This window comes from Salmo salar, chromosome 01, assembly GCF_965601325.2.
Source record: "Salmo salar chromosome 01, fSalSal1, whole genome shotgun sequence".
Taxonomy (NCBI): Eukaryota; Metazoa; Chordata; class Actinopteri; order Salmoniformes; family Salmonidae; genus Salmo; species Salmo salar.
In genome coordinates, this window is record NC_138291.1 from 19,325,758 (window position 1) to 19,344,618 (window position 18,861).

Below are 18,861 nucleotides of genomic sequence, written 5' to 3' on the forward strand. Positions count from 1 at the left end.
TGCGCTGTCTCATGGGTCTACCGGTTGTGGCCGGCTGCAACATAACCTGGGATCGAACCCGGGTCTGTAGTGACGCCTTAGACCACTGCGCCACTCGGGAGGCCCACGGATTACCTCTTAGCCATTCATCGTTTCTTTATGCCATAGTTTGTACATCTCAGTCGTCAGTAGAAACCACATTTGTTTAAGCAAGTCAGCCATATCAGCTATGTTTTTTTAAAGGCAGTAAATGAGTCTGAATAAACTGTTTTGCTGCCAGACAAGGTTCCGCTGATAGCCAGGTGTAGTGGTGGTAAGGATTCACTCCATGGTGCTAAAAAGAAAGCCCTGCTGTTTGGACTGCTTTATGTAGGACGTAACAGTTTGTAGCCACCGTTTGTCACCGTTATAGTGCAATTAATGTATTGTTTAGTGTTGTGTTGTGTAGTGGCTTTGCTGGCATGCATAAAAAAAAACGTTTAGTTTTCCCCACCAAGATTTACATGCTAAAATCGCCACTGGCCTTTCACGTAGCTTTGAGTAAGATCCCAATTTCATGTCCCTTCTTTCAATTAGTATTTTAATGTATTCATTTATGCTGAGTAGATAAAGACCTAAAAAAAACATGGTGAGTTATATAGTGGTGGTACAATGATAAACATTAGATAGGCTCCCTCAAATCCATCCCTTCCGTGTTATGTTATAATCTACTGCCCCTCTACTTTCCCTCCGGGCTTCAGCACCTTAATGCACGACGCTGTCTGTCTGTGGTGTCCATACCGGGGTTGCTATGGCGACCACGGGTAGCGTTTCTTCCTACGCAAAGAGACGAGAGCCACTTGTTAAACCCAGACGGATCACTCGCGCATTGGGGGGGTAATAGAATACGAGTCATCGCTCCTCAGCTACAGACATCGGTAATTATCGGACTTGCATACATTAGCCCATGTCGGGGCTTTGTCAAAGATATGCGGAGCGGCGATTGTGTCGCTGTAGTTGTTAAACGCATCGGATGACCCTGTTGTGTTTTTGTTTTGTTGCTGATAAGTTCCTCGTTGCTGTTTTGTTTTGTGTCCAGAGCGGCGTGCTGTCCAGATGGCAGCTCGCTGTAAGCAGCTTTATGCGACCAGGGCGGAGTGTCCACCACCCGCCTCCAGACTCCGAGGTAAGACTAGGGACAAACTCGCTGACGTAAATCGAGTTTTCTATATTTAAATGTAAAAATGATATAATACTTTGTTTTGTTTTCAAAAAACATTGTTGTATTAGCTTATTTAATCAAGGAACTGTGACTGTGTTAGTTTATTGGACAGCAACTTGTTGCACGTTGTTGCCAGTGCACAAGCAGCGTAGCTTCGATAAACCTGCCACTGAGGTAAACAGCAAAGCAAATGATGAGTTTGTGCTTAGTTTAGTTTGACATATTTGTTGACTATTGTTACATTTTCTGAATATATTTAGGCTACTTATAGACAACCACGTAGCTGTTCACTAGACAGCTGTTAATGACTAAGTTATTCACCATTTAACCCTATTCACAATCAGAAAGAGATGGCACTAAAGTTGCAAATATTGTAGCTAGTTAATGTTAACCTAATAATATCAGTTTTACCTAACCCCCTAAGCCCCAATTTCCCCAAAACTCAGAGAAACGGGGCATTTGAGGATCACAGAGATAACCCAAGAAATCCCTAGATACCCCTGCAAAAAGGACACTTTGTTCAATTCAACAGCAGGCAGAAAGGAAATGTTCCGTATCTGTTTAGCTTTCCCTCGATCAAACGAAACATAATAGCCTTGGGCAGGCACTAGCCTGCATGACATTTCCCCCTAGATTCCTTTATGTCTGACTCCTCTCTCTCTCTCTCTCTCTCTCTCTCTCTCTCTCTCTCTCTCTCTCTCTCTCTCTCTCTCTCTTTTTTCTCCGTATTTCTCTCCAGGTATGCGTTGGGGTGAAATCCAAGCTATCATGTGAAGGATTTGGTCGAGTGTGTGTGTATTAAGCTGTTAAAATGTCACCTCCAGCACTGTGACCATCATGACTTATTCAACGACGGACGGAGCTGGACCTCACTGAAAGAGGGGATGACAGAGAGAGGGGTGAGAGGAAAAAAAGGGGTTAGAGGGAGAAGAGAGATGAGAGGAGAGAACAGAGAAAGGCAGGAGAGAGGGGTAAGAAGGGAGAGAGGGGGAAGTGAGGCCTGTTTGAGAGGGGAGACAGAGTACAGAAAGGGAAGAGAAAGAGAGGGAAGATGTGTGTGGAAAGTGGAGAGAAAAAACAGACGAGGAATCCGATCCTCACTCTGGCTCTACATCCTGGTCCTCTGCCTCACCTTTGACCCTGTGACCTCTCAGGGTCACTTCCCCCGGTTGGAAAACATCGGAGCCCACAAGCCCGTAACCCTTTCTCCTGCCCGCTCCAGCTGCGGCACTCCCGAGCGCACCACTTACTGCCACAGCCCCACCTCCCTGGAGGAGCTCCACAACTGCAGCCAGGCGTTCTGCAACCAGGAGTGCCCCTACCGTTCCTCCACCCCACCCCATGCACCCCTACTGCTTCCCGCTCACTGGGACACCTGTGTCACCCAGGACGGGCTGGATCCTCGCTCCCGGGCAGGAACAGGGGGAGAGGGGCTTAGAGAAGGGGATGGATCCAGCAGGAGTGTGATATTCCGTTGGACCCAGGGAGGATGCGTGGCCTCTCCTCCCTTTCAGAGTCTGGGACATCTGGGCTCCTTCACCCTGGCTGTGTGGATCAAACCTGAGGCTCCTGGAGACATGTGCGTATCACTATTATTCATTGTTGTTATGTCTTTTATGTGTTTATACTGTTGCTAAAAACTGTATCAAGATGTTGAAATGCACTTTGTAACTCAGTTCATATATGTGCCTATTCTCACTTAAGTTTTAAGTGAGAAGTAGGCATTGGTCTAAAAACAAAAAAGAAAGGAAATTGAAATGAGCACCACACTGCCTTTTCCACCCATGCTCTACCAAGGTTTTCCAGCCCTGTTATATATAATGTAGTTCGAATCAGAGAGAAAGATAAGACAGGACCATGTTAGAAAACAATCAGGTCAGAGAGGGCCATGAAACCTGAGGCCTGGGTAGTGGTGTAAGTAGGACAGGACAGCATAATAGGCGGGACTTTCCTTCAGGACAACCAGAGAAGCAGAGCAGGGTGTCAAGTGAGGGGCTGCATCCGAAATGGAACACTATGCCCTATATAGTGCGCTACTCGGGCCTTGGTCAAAAGTAGTGCCCTAGATAGGGAATAGTGTGCCGTTTTGGATTTAGCCAGGGTAAGGTAAGGTGTTACTGGGAGAGCTTACATGGGGCTGGGTTACACACACTTACAATCAGATCAGTTTCTTCTCTGGTAACTGTCTAGCAGCACTCTGTGTATAAATCAATCACACAGAGCTGTGCTTTGTGAATGTTGTTTGACATGTATCAGTCTTTGTTCTGACCAATATGGCAGCTATCAAAGAGGCTAGATTAAAGGCTTTCTGTCCTTTCCCTCCAAACACACATGACCACTGACCGTCACAGCTGCCCGTTCTAACATATACACACTGACTATGGATCTGATTGTAGGCCTATGTGTTGCTTTCTGTAAAAGGCTTAGCCTAAGGACCATATTATGATATTGGTCTGTGTTCTGTTGCTTTAAGTCCAGTGAATCATGTACCAGTTAGTCTGTTTACAGTCTTTGCCGATTGCTTACACACTGAAAGTGAATGCTTAGACAAAAGCATCAAAACCTTAACTTTTGTAACCATGCCTTAAACAAAGGTACCAAAAGTACAAACACATTTTCTGCTTTGCACTTTGTTTGCAATTCTGCAACACGCTTGCAAAACACTACACACTGTTTCTTACATGAGACACTTTGTTCAAGAATGAAATCTCTTGCAATCATTGGGAAAACACTTCTATTCAAAATGCAAAACATATCTGAAATTGGCAACACACACACACCCACACACACACATGGAAACACTTCTACAGTAACTGAACACCAATTAGTCTGAGCCTTAGCACTACAAATAGACCTCAGGTAAGATCACCTCTTTTGTGAGAACTTTGCAAATGTGGAGGCAGTGGGAGCGAGAGGAAGAGGAAGAGAGAGGAGGAGGACGAGGACAAAGAAGGGGACCAGGCAATAGACGGAGACATATTTCTGACGACATTAGGGCCACTTTGGTGGACCATGTCATAAATCATGGCCTGACGATGAGGGAGGCTGGGCAGAGAGTCCAGCCCAACCTGAGTCGCTACACTGTAGCATCCACAATACGGACATTTAGACTGGAGAACAGGTATGTCTTTAACTTTCTACACTAGACTGTACCTATGGAATTGTTGCACATCATTCTGCATCACAGTACAATACAACACAATGTAGTCCTACAATATTAGGTCTATGCTCCTCAGTGAACATAAAAATAGGTATAGTGCGGTGAAGTACATGTAATACAGTTGTGATGTTACTGTGTACAGTATGACAGTACAGTATGTAAAAAAGAACCTAACCAATGACATCATATTCTTCCATTTTCTACAGAACTTCCAGACGACCTCCTGAGGGTGGAAGACAACGTCTGTTCACCATGAACAGGAACTGGCCGTTGTCAATCTAGTGTTGGCAAACAACACCATCCGCCTACATCAACTAGGAGAGCCAATCACTGCAGATCACACAACATTCCATAATATCAACCATGTCAGTATGTCGACACTCTGCCGCGTCTTGCGTCAACACCAACTTACGATATGAAGCAGCTGTCCAGGGTTCCATTTGAGAGGAACAGTGTTAGAGTCAAAGACCTTCGCTAAGACTATATGCAAGTAAGTGTCACTGTACTAAACTGTAATACAGTAATGGCAGTAGATTGTGTCCTATTGGCACTGCATAGATACATTCAGACAAAGCAGTATGTGACCTAGGCAGGTGCCCCCAGTCTGGGGGTGGGGGGGTTGTCTGTGGGGGCACCAGCCTTGCCTGTAGCTTGTAGTTTTGACTGACTCAACCCACCCCCCACACCCATCCTTGTGTGAAAATGTAGACATTGTAGTCCTGTGTTTTGAGTTAAACCATATTCACGGTACAGTGTATGTATTTTCTGTTACAGAGAGTCCTGGACTTTGATGCAGCTGCACAGCCTCATGAGTTCATTTTCATTGATGAAGCTGGTTTGAATCTGGCTAAAACCAGGCGTCGGAGCCAAAACGTTATAGGACAAAGAGCCGTTGTGAATGTCCCTGGGCAGCGTAGGGGAAATATCACCTTGTGTGCCACCATTAGTCTGCAAGGAGTTCTCCATCACCACGCCACCCAAGGTCCCTACAATACTGCACACATTATCATATTTCTGGATGCAATACATAATGCAGCTGTACAGGACGGACCAGAGCAGCCTGGTTTGTTGTCATCTGGGATAATGTTGGTTTCCACCGGGCTGCTCTGGTCAGGGACTGGTTCACCAACCACAATAACTTCACAGTTGTGTACTTGCCCCCTTACTCCCCATTTCTTAACCCGATTGAAGAATCATTTTTGGCTTGGCGTTGGAAAGTGTATGACCACCAGCCACATGCTCGCCTGCCTCTTCTGCAGTGGGGTCAGTCCAGGGTTGGATACGGCACGCAAGGTAATATTTTCCCCGTTGCCAGGGATGACATTGCTTGTGATGTGGCCAGACCCTAACAGAAGGTGGGATCCATAAACCACCCACCCCGTCCCTTACAATCATTTACAATACTATTTTTTGTTTACCCTTACACTGTAATTTTACTGTAATTATTTTTTGTTCTGTGAGTTTACAGTAACATATTGTATTGATTACTGTACTGTAATTCTACTTTTCTTTGTGTTGTTTTGTTGTTGTAAAAACCTGCGATGGCAAAAAAATAAGCTGTATATATTTTATTCTGAAGCCTTTCTATTTTTGTGCTCATTGAAATATGAGTAGATGTACTGTACTGGAACAATCTTTCACAGAAGTCTGTAGGAGAACATTAAAAAGGTGTTTACTGTACTAAAGACAGCAGTGTTTTGTATAAAGTACATCTGTGTGCTGTTGCTGCTTTGAAAGAGTCATTCAAATGGTGTGTGTATCATTTTGTTGCAAAAATGCCATTTTGAAAAAGGATTGTCAGGTGTTGATTGCAGAGTTTCATTTTTACATAGAAGTGAGATGTATATCTCCAAGTGTTGTGTCTTATTTGGCTTGTGTGTAGAGTTTTGACACAATGAGCCAAATTCCGCAACAAGTGTGTAGGCAATCACAAAATACTGTAATGAGGCTGTGTGATTTGTGTTAGGCTATGTGAGGAATCTGTCCGTGGATCTCTAGCATCCTAACATTCTACTGCTGCCACACAGATAATGAAGAGGCTTACTTTGGGAATTTTATATCAAATTATAACAAACAGACACAAAACAGGAATTCCAGTGACCATTAGTGCATGTGTGTGTGTTACACTGTGTGTGTGTCAGTGTATTATGTGTGTGTTACACTGTGTGTATGTGTCAGTGTATTATGTGTGTGTTACACTGTGTGTGTGTCGGTGTATTGTGTGTGTTACACTGTGTATGTGTCGGTGTATTGTGTGTGTGTTACACTGTGTATGTGTCGGTGTATTGTGTGTGTGTTACACTGTGTGTATGTGTCAGTGTATTATGTGTGTGTTACACTGTGTATGTGTCGGTGTATTGTGTGTGTGTTACACTGTGTGTATGTGTCAGTGTATTATGTGTGTGTTACACTGTGTATGTGTCGGTGTATTGTGTGTGTGTTACACTGTGTATGTGTCGGTGTATTGTGTGTGTGTTACACTGTGTGTATGTGTCAGTGTATTATGTGTGTGTTACACTGTGTATGTGTCGGTGTATTGTGTGTGTGTTACACTGTGTGTGTGTCGGTGTATTGTGTGTGTGTTACACTGTGTATGTGTCGGTGTATTGTGTGTGTGTTACACTGTGTGTATGTGTCGGTGTATTGTGTGTGTTACACTGTGTGTATGTGTCGGTGTATTGTGTGTGTGTGTTATCATACCAGCAGCTGTGGCTAGTTTAGATCAATGGGAGAAAGATTGCCCTGTGTGTTTCTCCGTGTATAGAGGGCGCATCCACTCAAAGAGCACTTTGTTTTCCTAGAAAATGACAGAGTAGAGAGGGGGATTGGAGAGGGGGAGCGGGGATGGGAGGGGGACCAGAGGGATGAATGGACTGAGAGACAAAGGGACACTGTCAGCTCAACAGGTAGTTACTAGATAGCCATGTTATAAAGGACTAAATCGGCTATATCATCAGAATTGATTGAACCTATTTGTTCTTAATGTAAGGTTATGGTCAGGCTTTAGGTTAGGGGTAAGGATAAGGTTACAGTTAAGTTTAGTTCTGTGGGAGCTGGTTTTATTGTCCTTAATACCTAGCAATATGCCAGACTCAGGATAACATGACACTAAAGATGTGTCACTGCACTCACCCGAGACACTCGGACCAGCCCCACACACACACACACACACACACACACACACACATGCTCGTACCTACCCACGCACGCATGCACGCCCAAGGCATATACGCAAGTCCAGACACACACCCACACACACCCCTGAGAGGACTGGCCCAGTTCTAAGTAGACCAAACCAGCAGAAACTACATTTCATTATACAAAGTTGTCGCCTTCCCTCTGCCCTGTCCCCTCCCCTCTGCTCTGTCCCCTCCCCTCTGTCCTGTCGCCTCCCCTCTGTCCTGTTGCCTCCCCTCTGCCCTGTCCCCTCCCCTCTGCCCTGTCCCCTCTGCCCTGTCCCCTCCCCTCTGTCCTGTCACCTCCCCTCTGTCCTGTTGCCTCCCCTCTGCCCTGTCCCCTCCCCTCTGCCCTGTCCCCTCTGCCCTGTCCCCTCTGCCCTGTCCCCTCCCCTCTGTCCTGTCACCTCCCCTCTGTCCTGTTGCCTCCCCTCTGCCCTGTCCCCTCCCCTCTGCCCTGTCCCCTCTGCCCTGTCCCCTCCCCTCTGTCCTGTCACCTCCCCTCTGTCCTGTTGCCTCCCCTCTGCCCTGTTCCCTCTGCTCTGTCCCCTCTGCCCTGTTCCCTCTGCTCTGTCGCCTCCCCTCTGCCCTGTCCCCTCTGTCCTGTCACCTCCCCTCAGTCCTGTCCCCTCTGCCCTGTTCCCTCTGCTCTGTCCCCTCCCCTCTGCTCTATCCCCTCCCCTCTGCTCTGTCCCCTCCCCTCTGCTCTGTCCCCTCCCCTCTGCTCTGTCCCCTCCCCACTGCCCTGTCGCCTCCCCTTACTTCATTTTTTCAAGTGATCTGGATTGAACTGAACAGGCAGGCAGGGCTGGGAAACAAACAACACACACACACACACACACACACACACACACCACACACACACACACACACACACACACACACACACACACACACACTGGTAATTTATTGGGTGTGTTGGCCGGTGTTTCCTATAAGATGTGGTTGATGATGTTTAATTTGACACACAGTGTGTGGCTGGCTGCTCCTTTACACCACTGTAACAGCAGGAGAAAATCATGTTAAATATGGATATTACATGAGTAAATGTCACAATCATCCTCATGTGTTTGTTAGAGTGGACCTTACCCTCAGTTTGTCTAGACCAGGGGTCTTCACCACAGAATTAGGAATTACAATACTAGAATCAACATGAACCTTTTTAATGATGGTATAAAAGCCAGCCATGGTTAGCCAGTGCTGTGATAAGATAGTGTGTAATATGATGAATTTGTTTTTGTACTAACTGCCAATATGCCAACATTCCATTCAAACAGTGCAGTCAATCCACAGGCAGACACTGTCTGGAATCAGTTGATGAGAGGACTTAGACAAGTTGTAAATGCAACAATTATTGTAACATATAATAGCACTCACAGCTTTCCAAGAAAACAGCATTTACATTTCCGGTCTGTTTACATATATTTTAGAGGCTATACAGAAAAGGGGTATAAAACTGCTGTCAACTGTGTTTATAATTATATGATAATATTGTAGGTTGACAATATTTTAGGTTAACAATAATTCATTTCTGTTACACATTTTCTGATGCATCACGTGCCTTACTTTTGTTTTCCTGCAGAAGTAAAACCAGGACTATGCCTCTACTGCCATTCATTCTGATTAGACTGTTTTGGATTTCTCCCTGACCATATTTACCCCATTCTGGAATTCTTTGCTTTTTTTATAGCCCCTCTATGGTCTTCATTGAGTGGGCAGGCTTTTGTTCCAGCCCGCAGTAACACACTTGATTTAGCTTCTTATATTCCAGTGGGCACAGAGTGTGTGTGTTTGTGACCCTGTCTCTCTGTGTTCAGGACGGTGTTGGAGAAGAGTTCAGAGGAACGGTTGGTGTTCCTGTTGACCGTGTCTGAGTCTGCGGTCAAACTACAGTACGGTCAGCCCAGCGGTCAGGCTGGCACTCTGACCTTCAGCACCCAGGGCAGACTCACAGTGGACAGGTGGACCCACCTAGCTCTACAGGTAGGAACCGGGATACCATACCTATCTATCTACCCTGCCCTACACTGACCTGTGTTTTGAACAGACTGGTTCAGAGGATACCATACCCACTCTGCCTCTGTTTAAGACAGTTAAGTGATATATGTTGTCATGTTAGCTACACCATTATTATAACACTATTTTGTAGACCTGTATGCCACTTAGCAATTTTTGACTTTTTACTTAACTCGATGTGTGTGTGTTTGCTTGTTTGTGTCTGTGTGTATGCACCTTTGTGTTTTCTTCTGTAAGTGTGTGTCCATATTTTATGTCTGGCCAATAGACAGTAAGAGTATTGAAATGAATGTGCTCGCTGAGAACCACAGCAGGTCTCTGTTGAACTGGTGTCACTACACATCTAGAGGCTGGAGATGACGTATGGACGGGAGGGTAATTATACTGGTAAACATCTGCTTTGGACCAGCTGTGGGTGCAGGGGGCCACACACACACACACACACACACACACACACACACACACACACACACACACACACACACTTCATATATAACCAGACTGTGCCCACGGCTGTAATTCAGAGATTGTGTGGTGCAGGACTGAGGAGAACTACTGTATGGCTCTATATGCAGGAATACCACGGCTCTTGTCAAATACTTCTAACATGTACTGTAACCACCACTGTATATTTTTCCAAGTGTCATCATTTTTTGTTTGGGACTTCTTGAATCACTTAAGATCACTTATGTACTATATCTAGACTACGGTGTATCCATTTTTACTGGAGGTGCATAGACCACATTGTATGTGACTCCTTATTGTGATCCATTAAGGCTAGAGTTGACTAGTTGACTACCTACTGACTTCCCCATCTCAACTCAACTGCTACCATGTGCTGTGTTTAAACGTAATACACTGAGTGTACAAAACATTAAGAACACCTGCTCTTTCCATGACAGACTGACCATATGAAAGCTATGATCCCTTATTGATGTCACTTGAAAATCCACTTCAATTAGTGTAGATGAAGGGAAGGAGACAGGTTAAATAAGGATTTATAAGCCTTGAAACAATTAAGACATGGATTGTGTATGTGTGCCATTCAGAGGGTAAATGGGCAAGACAAAATATTTTAGTGCCTTTGAATGGGGTACAGTAGTAGGTGCCAGGTGCATCGGTTTGTGTCAAGAACTGCAACGCTGCTGGGTTTTTATGCTCAACAGTTTCCCGTGTGCATCAAGAATGGTCCACCACCCAAATGACATCCAGCCAACTTAACACAACTGTGGGAAGCATTGGAGTCAACATGGACCAGCATCCCTGTGGAACGCTTTCAACACCTTGTAGAGTCCATGCCCTAACGAAGTGAGGCTGTTCTGAAGGCAAAGAATTTCCATATTTGGAAGGTGTTCCTAATGTTTGTACACTCAGTGTAGATGTGCAATCTTAGTTTGATCAGTGTTGTCGCAGAGATTGTTGGGGGGAAATGCAAACTTCTAAAATGTGTAATTTCCATTTAAAATGGCAGACTTGATTTGCCCTAACAAAACGTTTTGCAACCCCTACAAATATGTCCATGAGTTATAATCCACATAATAATTCACATTTTCTGATGCTGTTATTTTACTCCTATGACAAACTTTTCAAATTAAGGTAGTACATACACTACCGTTCAAAAGTTTGGGGTCACTTAGAAATGTCCTTGTTTTTGAAAGAAAAGCCCATTTTTGTCCATTAAAATAACATCAAATTGATCAGAAATACAGTGTAGACATTGTTAATGTTGTAAATAACTATTGTAGCTGGAAACGGCTGATTTTTTTATGGAATATCTACATAGGCATACAAAGACCCATTATCGGCAACCATCACTCCTGTGTTCCAATGGCACGTTGTGTTAGCTAATCCAAGTTTATCATTTTAAAAGGCTAATTGATCATTAGAAAACCCTTTTGCAATGATGTTAGCACAGCTGAAAACTGTTGTTCTGATTAAAGAAGCAATAAAACTGGCCTTCTTTAGACTAGTTGAGTATCTGGAGCATCAGTATTTGTGGGCTCAATTACAGGCTCAAAATGTCCAGAAACAAAGAACTTTCTTCTAAAACGCATCAGTCTATTCTTGTTCTGAGAAATGAAGGCTATTCCATGCTATTCCATAGAGTGTCTAGTTTGAGAAACAGACACCTCACAAGTCCTCAACTAGCAGCTTCATTAAATAGTACCCATAAAACACCAGTCTCAACATCAACAGTGAAGAGGCGACTCCGGGATGCTGGCCTTCTAGGCAGAGTTGCAAAGAAAAAGCCATATCTCAGACTGGCCAATAAAAAGAAAAGATTAAGATGGGCAAAAGAACACAGACACTGGACAGAGGAACTCTGCCTAGAAGGCCAGCATCCCGGAGTCGCCTCTTCACTGTTGATGTTGAGACTGGTATTATTTAATGAAGCTGCCAGTTGAGGACTTGTGAGGTGTCTGTTTCTCAAACTTGACACTCTAATGTACTTGTCCTCTTGCTCAGTTGTGCACCTGGGCCTCCCACTCCTCTTTCTATTTTGGTTAGAGCCAGTTTGCGCTGTTCTGTGAAGAGAGTAGTACACAGCGTTGTACGAGATCTTCAGTTTCTTGGCAATTTCTCGCATGGAATAGCCTTAATTTCTCAGAACAAGAATAGACTGACGAGTTTGACAAGAAAGGTCATGGTTTCCGGCCATTTTGAGCCTGTAATCGAACCCACAAATGCTGATGTGCCAGACATTCAACTAGTCTAAAGAAGGCCAGTTTTATTGCTTCTTTAACTGTTTTCAGCTGTGCTAACAATTGCAAAAGCGTTTTCTAATGATCAATTAGCCTTTTAAAATGATAAGATGCAGTGCTTTAGACTGCTGCGCCACTCGGGAGTCCTATATGATCAATTGTTAAATTGTATATGAAGAATCTGATGAACAGCGCAGCTTGGAATTGACATAAAGGCAGGGAAAGGAAACGGAGTGCCAGAAAGTGACTTTTGCTCATTGTCCTACATAGTGACAAACAGCTAAGACGTTTTGATGTCTATATAGTATCGGAAAGAGCAGAATCTGCCGTTTCTAAATCACCTATTCTTGCCAAAAAACTCTTAAACATGACCCCTTGAACTTTTTGGGGGGCAGAATTAGTGCTATTACATGCCCTCCCCTCATGTACTCGCAACACTCTAATCACAGTAATATATTTAAACAATAAATATTCCATTATGATTTTTTGAAATGCATTTTCTTAGACTACATAGACTAGAACAGTGGTCACCAACCTTTTCTTAGTCCAGATCACTTTATGAGTCAAAATGCAAGCCAAGTTCTCTGCTGGGCACAGGAGATCAAGTGCGCCTACAATGTATTGTATGATATTAATTAAACGATCAATAGGCTATAAGGCTTAACTATAGTGCATAGGTGGAGAAGCACATGGCAAAGTTCTATTTCCAATTCAAAAATCAAAAAATGATAGCCTATTTACATTGACTGAACATATTTCAAAACTCGAGTCTCAAGCTAGGCTATATGATAAAACTAGTAATAGGTCAGTTGTTGTAGCCAATTACTGATGAGGCACACCGGAGCATAAATTAAAATAACTTGTTTTTTATTTCATGTCTCAGTGCAGAGTCGAAGTGGAGAAGCGTGTTTAATGATTTCTACAAGTGTTGAATAGAAACAGCGTTGTCGTGCTGATCATTGTCCCAGAATGTACCAAAACGGTACGCACCCACACACACCCATACCCTCGCCCATACCCTCGCCCATACCCTCGCACATACCCTCACTCATACCCTCACACATACCCTCACCCATACCTTCACCCATACCCTCACCCATACCTTCACCCATACCCTCACACACACCCTCACACACACCCTCACCCATACCATCACACATACCCTCACACACACCCTCACACACACCCTCACCCATACCATCACACATACCCTCACCCATACCCTCACCCACACCCTCACACACACCCTCACCCACACCTTCACCCATACCCTCACCCATACCCTCACCCACACCCTCACCCATAGTTTGACGGATAAAAATATGAAAAGGAGAGAAGACGGTAAAAAATAATACAACATTATAAGGCTTGGAGGATGGAGCTCCAGGGAGAAAGGGAAACTACCATCCCTATATGCTTGTCCAATGTGATTCTTTTTTATTTAACTAGGCAAGTCAGTTAAGAACATATTCTTATTTACAATGACAGCCTAGGAACAGTGGGTTAACTGCCTTGTTCAGGGGCAGAACAACAGATTCTTACCTTGTCAGCTCAGGGATTTGATCTAGCAACCTCTCAGTTACTGGCCCAATGATCTAACCACTAGGCTACCTGCCACCCCAACTTATGATAACAAGTGAAAAGAGGAGAGGAAAACGCAGCCTGGAGGAGAGATGGATTGAGGGAGGGAGGGAGGGAGGTGGATGGGTGATGTGACTCTAAGGCATTCTGTTTTGGGGGTGCCAGGGGGTGGTTTGTGTCGGTAACACTGAGTGGTGAACAGTAGTGTAATGTGTGTGTGTGTGTCACCTCCTGACTGGTTGTTACGGGTAGAGCCCGACCGATAAGGGATGTTTGGGTCCGATACCAATACTGATTTATTTTAGGGAGGCAAAAGTCACAGATTACCGATATGGTTTTTTAGAGGTGGACTGAAAATTGTGCACCAAAGGATTATCATTATTTATTTTAAATTTGCAAGTCAGTTAAGAACAAATCCTTACTTACAATTATGGCCTACCAGGAAACAGTGGGTTAACTGCCTTGTTCAGGGGCTGAACAGCAGATTTGTATCTTGTCTGCTCGGGATTCGATCTAGCAACCTTCCGGTTACTGGCCCAACGCTCTAACCACTAGACTACCTGCCTCCCCCAAAGAATGTTGTATTTGTGGTTGACATGAGAATCACCAAAAAACAAATATATGCTCTATAAATACAAAAGTAAATACAAATCACTTGCTCAGTTTACCTTCTTAGGTACAATTTAAAGATGTGTCTGTCTATGGCGGTGAATAAGAAGGCTGAAGTGTTGGTGCTGAAGAACCACAAGCACACTAATAAACAAGAAGGGCTGAACGAATTAAACTGTCTCAAAGTAAATCTGAAACTGCACTTTTCACAAGTTCACAAACTATCCAGTGAAATCCTATAACATGCAGTTCATGTCACCACTTTGTATTGAGTAGATTCACTACAGCCAAAGGTCTGAAAATAGCAACCTCGCAATGAGAGCTTGTTCAGAGATACTTTTGAGGAGATGGGAAACTCCATTGGAATCGTATGGAATCATACCCTGACTTTGAGAAGGGATTGCGTGACGCAGCATGACAACGTGAACGCGATTGGTCGGCAGTCTGCTGTGTGAGGCGTTATACGTTCCTCCATTCATTGCCCAATGGGATTCCTCTCTCCTTTTTTCTCTGGCTTGTTTTCACTATGTAATATCTGTTGTTATGAAAAGCACATGCTAGCTGTTCAATACTAAATGTTTTGTTACTGAAACCATAATGTAAAAGTACACTGTTATTCAATTCCAAATGTATTGGCTATATATTTCAACTGTAAATGGCATGCGCTGATGACTGAAAATGTTAATGCAAGGAAATGCTTGCCGCACTGGTTTTAGTCACGCGTTGTAATTTAGCTAGCTATCAATCAAATCAATCAAATGTATTTATGATCAGCAGATGTCACAAAGTGCCATACAGAAACCCAGCCTAAAACCCCAAACAGCAAGCAATGTAGATGTAGAAGCACGGTGGCTTGGAAAAACTCCCTAGAAAGAAAGGAACCTAGGAAGAAACCTAGAGAGGAACCAGGCTCTGAGGGGTGGCCAGTCCTCTTCTGGCTGTGCCAGGTTGAGATTATGAGTACATGGCCATTTAAGGCCAGATTGTTCTTCAAGATGTTCAAATGTTCATAGATGACCAACAGGGTCAAATAATAATCACAGTGGTGTAGAGGGTGCAACAGGTCAGCACCCCAGGAGTAAATGTCAGTTGGCTTTTCATAGCCGATCATTCAGAGGTCGAGACAGCAGGTGTGGTAGAGCGATAGAGTTGAAAACAGAAGGCCCGGGACAAGGTAGCACGTCCGGTGAATAGGTCAGGGTTTCCTAGCCGCTGGCAGAACAGTTGAAACTGGAGCAGGAGCACGACCAGGTGGACTGGGGACAGTCAGGAGTCATCAGGCCAGGTAGTCCTGAGGCATGATCCTAGGGCTCAGGTCCTCTGGGAGGGGAGAGAGAGAGGAAGAGAGAGAATTAGAGGGAGTATACTTTAATTCACACAGGACACCAGATAAGACTGACTCTAGCACATAGACTACTGCAGCACAGATACTGGAGATACCCCCGGACAGGGACAACCAGGCAGGATGTAACCCCACCCACTTTGCCAAAGCACAGCCCCCACACCACTACAGGGATATCAACAAACCACCAACTTACTACCCTGAGACAAAGCTGAGTAAAGCCCACGAAGATCTCCTCCACCGCACGAGCCCAAGGGGCGCAAAACCGGACAGGAAGATTACATCTGTGATTCAACCCAAGTGACGCACCCCTCCTAGGAACGGCATGGAAGAGCACTAGTAAGCCAGTGACCCCGTAATAGGGTCAGAGACAGAGAATCCCAGTGGAGAGAGGGGAACCGGAGAGGAGTCGGCCAGGTAGAGACAGCAAGGGCGGTTCGTCGCTCCAGTGCCTTGCCATTCACCTTCGCTCTATAGGAGAAACCCCTGCCTCCAGTTGTTTGCTTAGAAATTCTAGGGACAATAAGGAGGCCTGCGTCTTTTGACCGTAGCGTATCTGTAGGTATGTACGGAAGGACCAAATCAGAGAGATAGGTAGGAGCAAGTCCGTGTCATGCTTTGTAGGTTACAGCCTTAACAGGAAGCCAATTTAGAGAGGCTATCACTGGAGTACTATGATGCTTTTTTTGGTTCTAGTCAGGATTCTAGCAGCTATGTTTAGCACTAACTGAAGTTTATGTAGTGCTTTATCCGGGTAGCCGGAGAGTAGAGCATTGCAGTAGTTCAATATAGAAGTGACAAATGCATGGATTAGAGCATGGATCACCAAGAGGTAGAATATATTGTCAAAAAAATAGTGGTTGGACTGTAAATGGCATGTTGGACAAAACCTACTGAGTTGATGATGGCTCCGTAAGCCTTTTGGAGTGTGTCTGTGGACTTTTCCATGTTAATATTATAGTCAGCAAAAATGTGAACATTATCTGCCATGACTAGGTCCGCTAGGAATTCTGGGAACTCAGTGAGGAACGCTGTATACGGCCTGTAAACAGTAGCTATAGAAAGTGATTGCGTAGGCTGCATAGATTTCATGACTAGAAGCTCAAAAGACAAAACACAGTCATTTTTTGGGGGTAAATTGAAATTTGCTGTCATAAATGTTAGCAACACCTCCACCTTTGCGGGATGAATAGGAGATATGGTCACTAGTGTAACCAGGAGGAGAGGACTCATTTAACACAGTACATTCATCAGACTTGAGCCTTGTTTCAGTCAGGCCAATCACATCAAAATTATGATCAGTGTTTAGTTCATTGACTATGACTGTCTTGGAAGTGAGGGATCTAACACTAAGTAACCCAATTTTGAGATGTGAGATATCACAATCTCTTTCAATAATGACAGGAATGGAGGAGGTCTTTATTCCCTGTGAGATTGCTAAGGTGAACACCGCCATGTTTAGGTTTGCCCAACCTAGATCGAGACACAGACACGGTCTCAATGGGGATAGTTGAGCTGACTACACTGACTGTGCTAGTGGCAGACTCCACTAAACTGGCAGGCTGGCTAACAGCCTGCTGCCTGGCCTGCACCTTATCTCATTGTGGAGCTAGAGTAGTCAGAGCCCTGTCTATGTTAGATAAGATGAAAGCACTTCTCCAGCTAGGATGGAGTCCGTCACTCTTCAGAAGGCCAGGCTTGGTCCTGTTTGTGGGTGAGTCCAAGAAAGAGGGCCAATTATCTACAAATTGTATCTTTTGGGAGGGGCAGAAAACAGTTTTCAACCAGCGATTGAGTTGTGAGACTGCTGTAGAGCTCATCACTCCCCCTAACTGGGAGGTGGCCAAAGACAATTACTTGATGCCGACACATTGTACACTTTGTAGCTGATTTACACGCTGAAGCTATGTTGCGCTTGGTGACCTCTGACTGTTTCATCCTAACATCGTTGGTGCCGACGTGGATAACAATATCCCTATACTCTCTACACTCGCCAGTTTTAGCCTTAACCAGCACCATCTTCAGATTATCCTTTACGTCGGTAGACCTGCCCCCTAGTAAACAGTGTATGATTGCTGTATGATTATTTTAAGTCTAATATTGCGGATAATGGAGTCGCCAATGACTGGGGTTTTCAATTTGTCAGAGCTAATGGTGGGAGGCTTCGGCGTCTCAGACCCCGTAACGGGAGGAGCAGAGACCTGAGAAGGCTCGGCGTCTCAGACCCCGTAACGGGAGGAGCAGAGACCTGAGAAGGCTCGGCGTCTCAGACCCCGTAACGGGAGGAGGAGAGACCTGAGAAGGCTCGGCGTCTCAGACCCCGTAACGGGTGGAGGAGAGACCTGAGAAGGCTCGGCGTCTCAGACCCCGTAACGGGAGGAGGAGAGACCTGAGAAGGCTCGGCGTCTCAGACCCCGTAACGGGAGGAGCAGAGACCTGAGAAGGCTCGGCGTCTCAGACCCCGTAACAGGAGGAGCAGAGACCTGAGAAGGCTCGGCGTCTCAGACCCCGTAACGGCAGGAGGAGATACCTGAGAAGGCTCGGCGTCTCAGACCCCGTAGCGGGTGGAGGAGAGACCTGAGAAGGCTCGGCGTCTCAGACCCCGTAACGGGAGGAGCAGAGACCTGAGAAGGCTCGGCGTCTCAGACCCCGTAACGGGAGGAGGAGAGACCTGAGAAGGCTCGGCGTCTCAGACCCCGTAACGGGAGGAGGAGAGACCTGAGAAGGCTCGGCGTCTCAGACCCCGTAACGGGAGGAGGAGAGACCTGAGAAGGCTCTGACTCTGACTCGTTGCTTAATGGGGAGAACCGGTTGAAAGTTTCTGTCGGCTGAATGAGCTACACCGGTTGAGCATTCCTACAGCGTTTCCCTCCAGAAGCCATGAGAAAATTGATTTATACTACTATCTGTACTTACTGGTGGCACAGATGCTGTTTCATACATTCCTACACTTAAATTGCCCTTGCCTAACTATTGCGTCTGAAACTGTGCTTGCAGCACGGCTATCCTCACCATAAGGTGATAGTTCTCCTGTATATGATGAGTACAGAGACTGCAATTAGATGGCATTGTGTTAATGTTACTACTTAGCTTTT

The 18,861-nt window shown here is 45.1% G+C and overlaps 1 protein-coding gene across 1 annotated transcript in view; it reads left to right on the forward strand.

The window, feature by feature from the left end:
• Positions 1 to 855: 855 nt before the first annotated feature.
• The window catches only part of ush2a (Usher syndrome 2A (autosomal recessive, mild)), a 477,069-nt gene continuing 459,063 nt past the window's right edge, over positions 856 to 18,861 (forward strand). The window contains 3 exon segments of the mRNA XM_082957499.1: positions 856 to 1,144; positions 1,920 to 2,759; positions 9,334 to 9,499. Of these exon segments, the coding sequence (XP_082813625.1) occupies positions 2,065 to 2,759; positions 9,334 to 9,499 (861 nt within the window). The 5' untranslated portion in view covers positions 856 to 1,144; positions 1,920 to 2,064.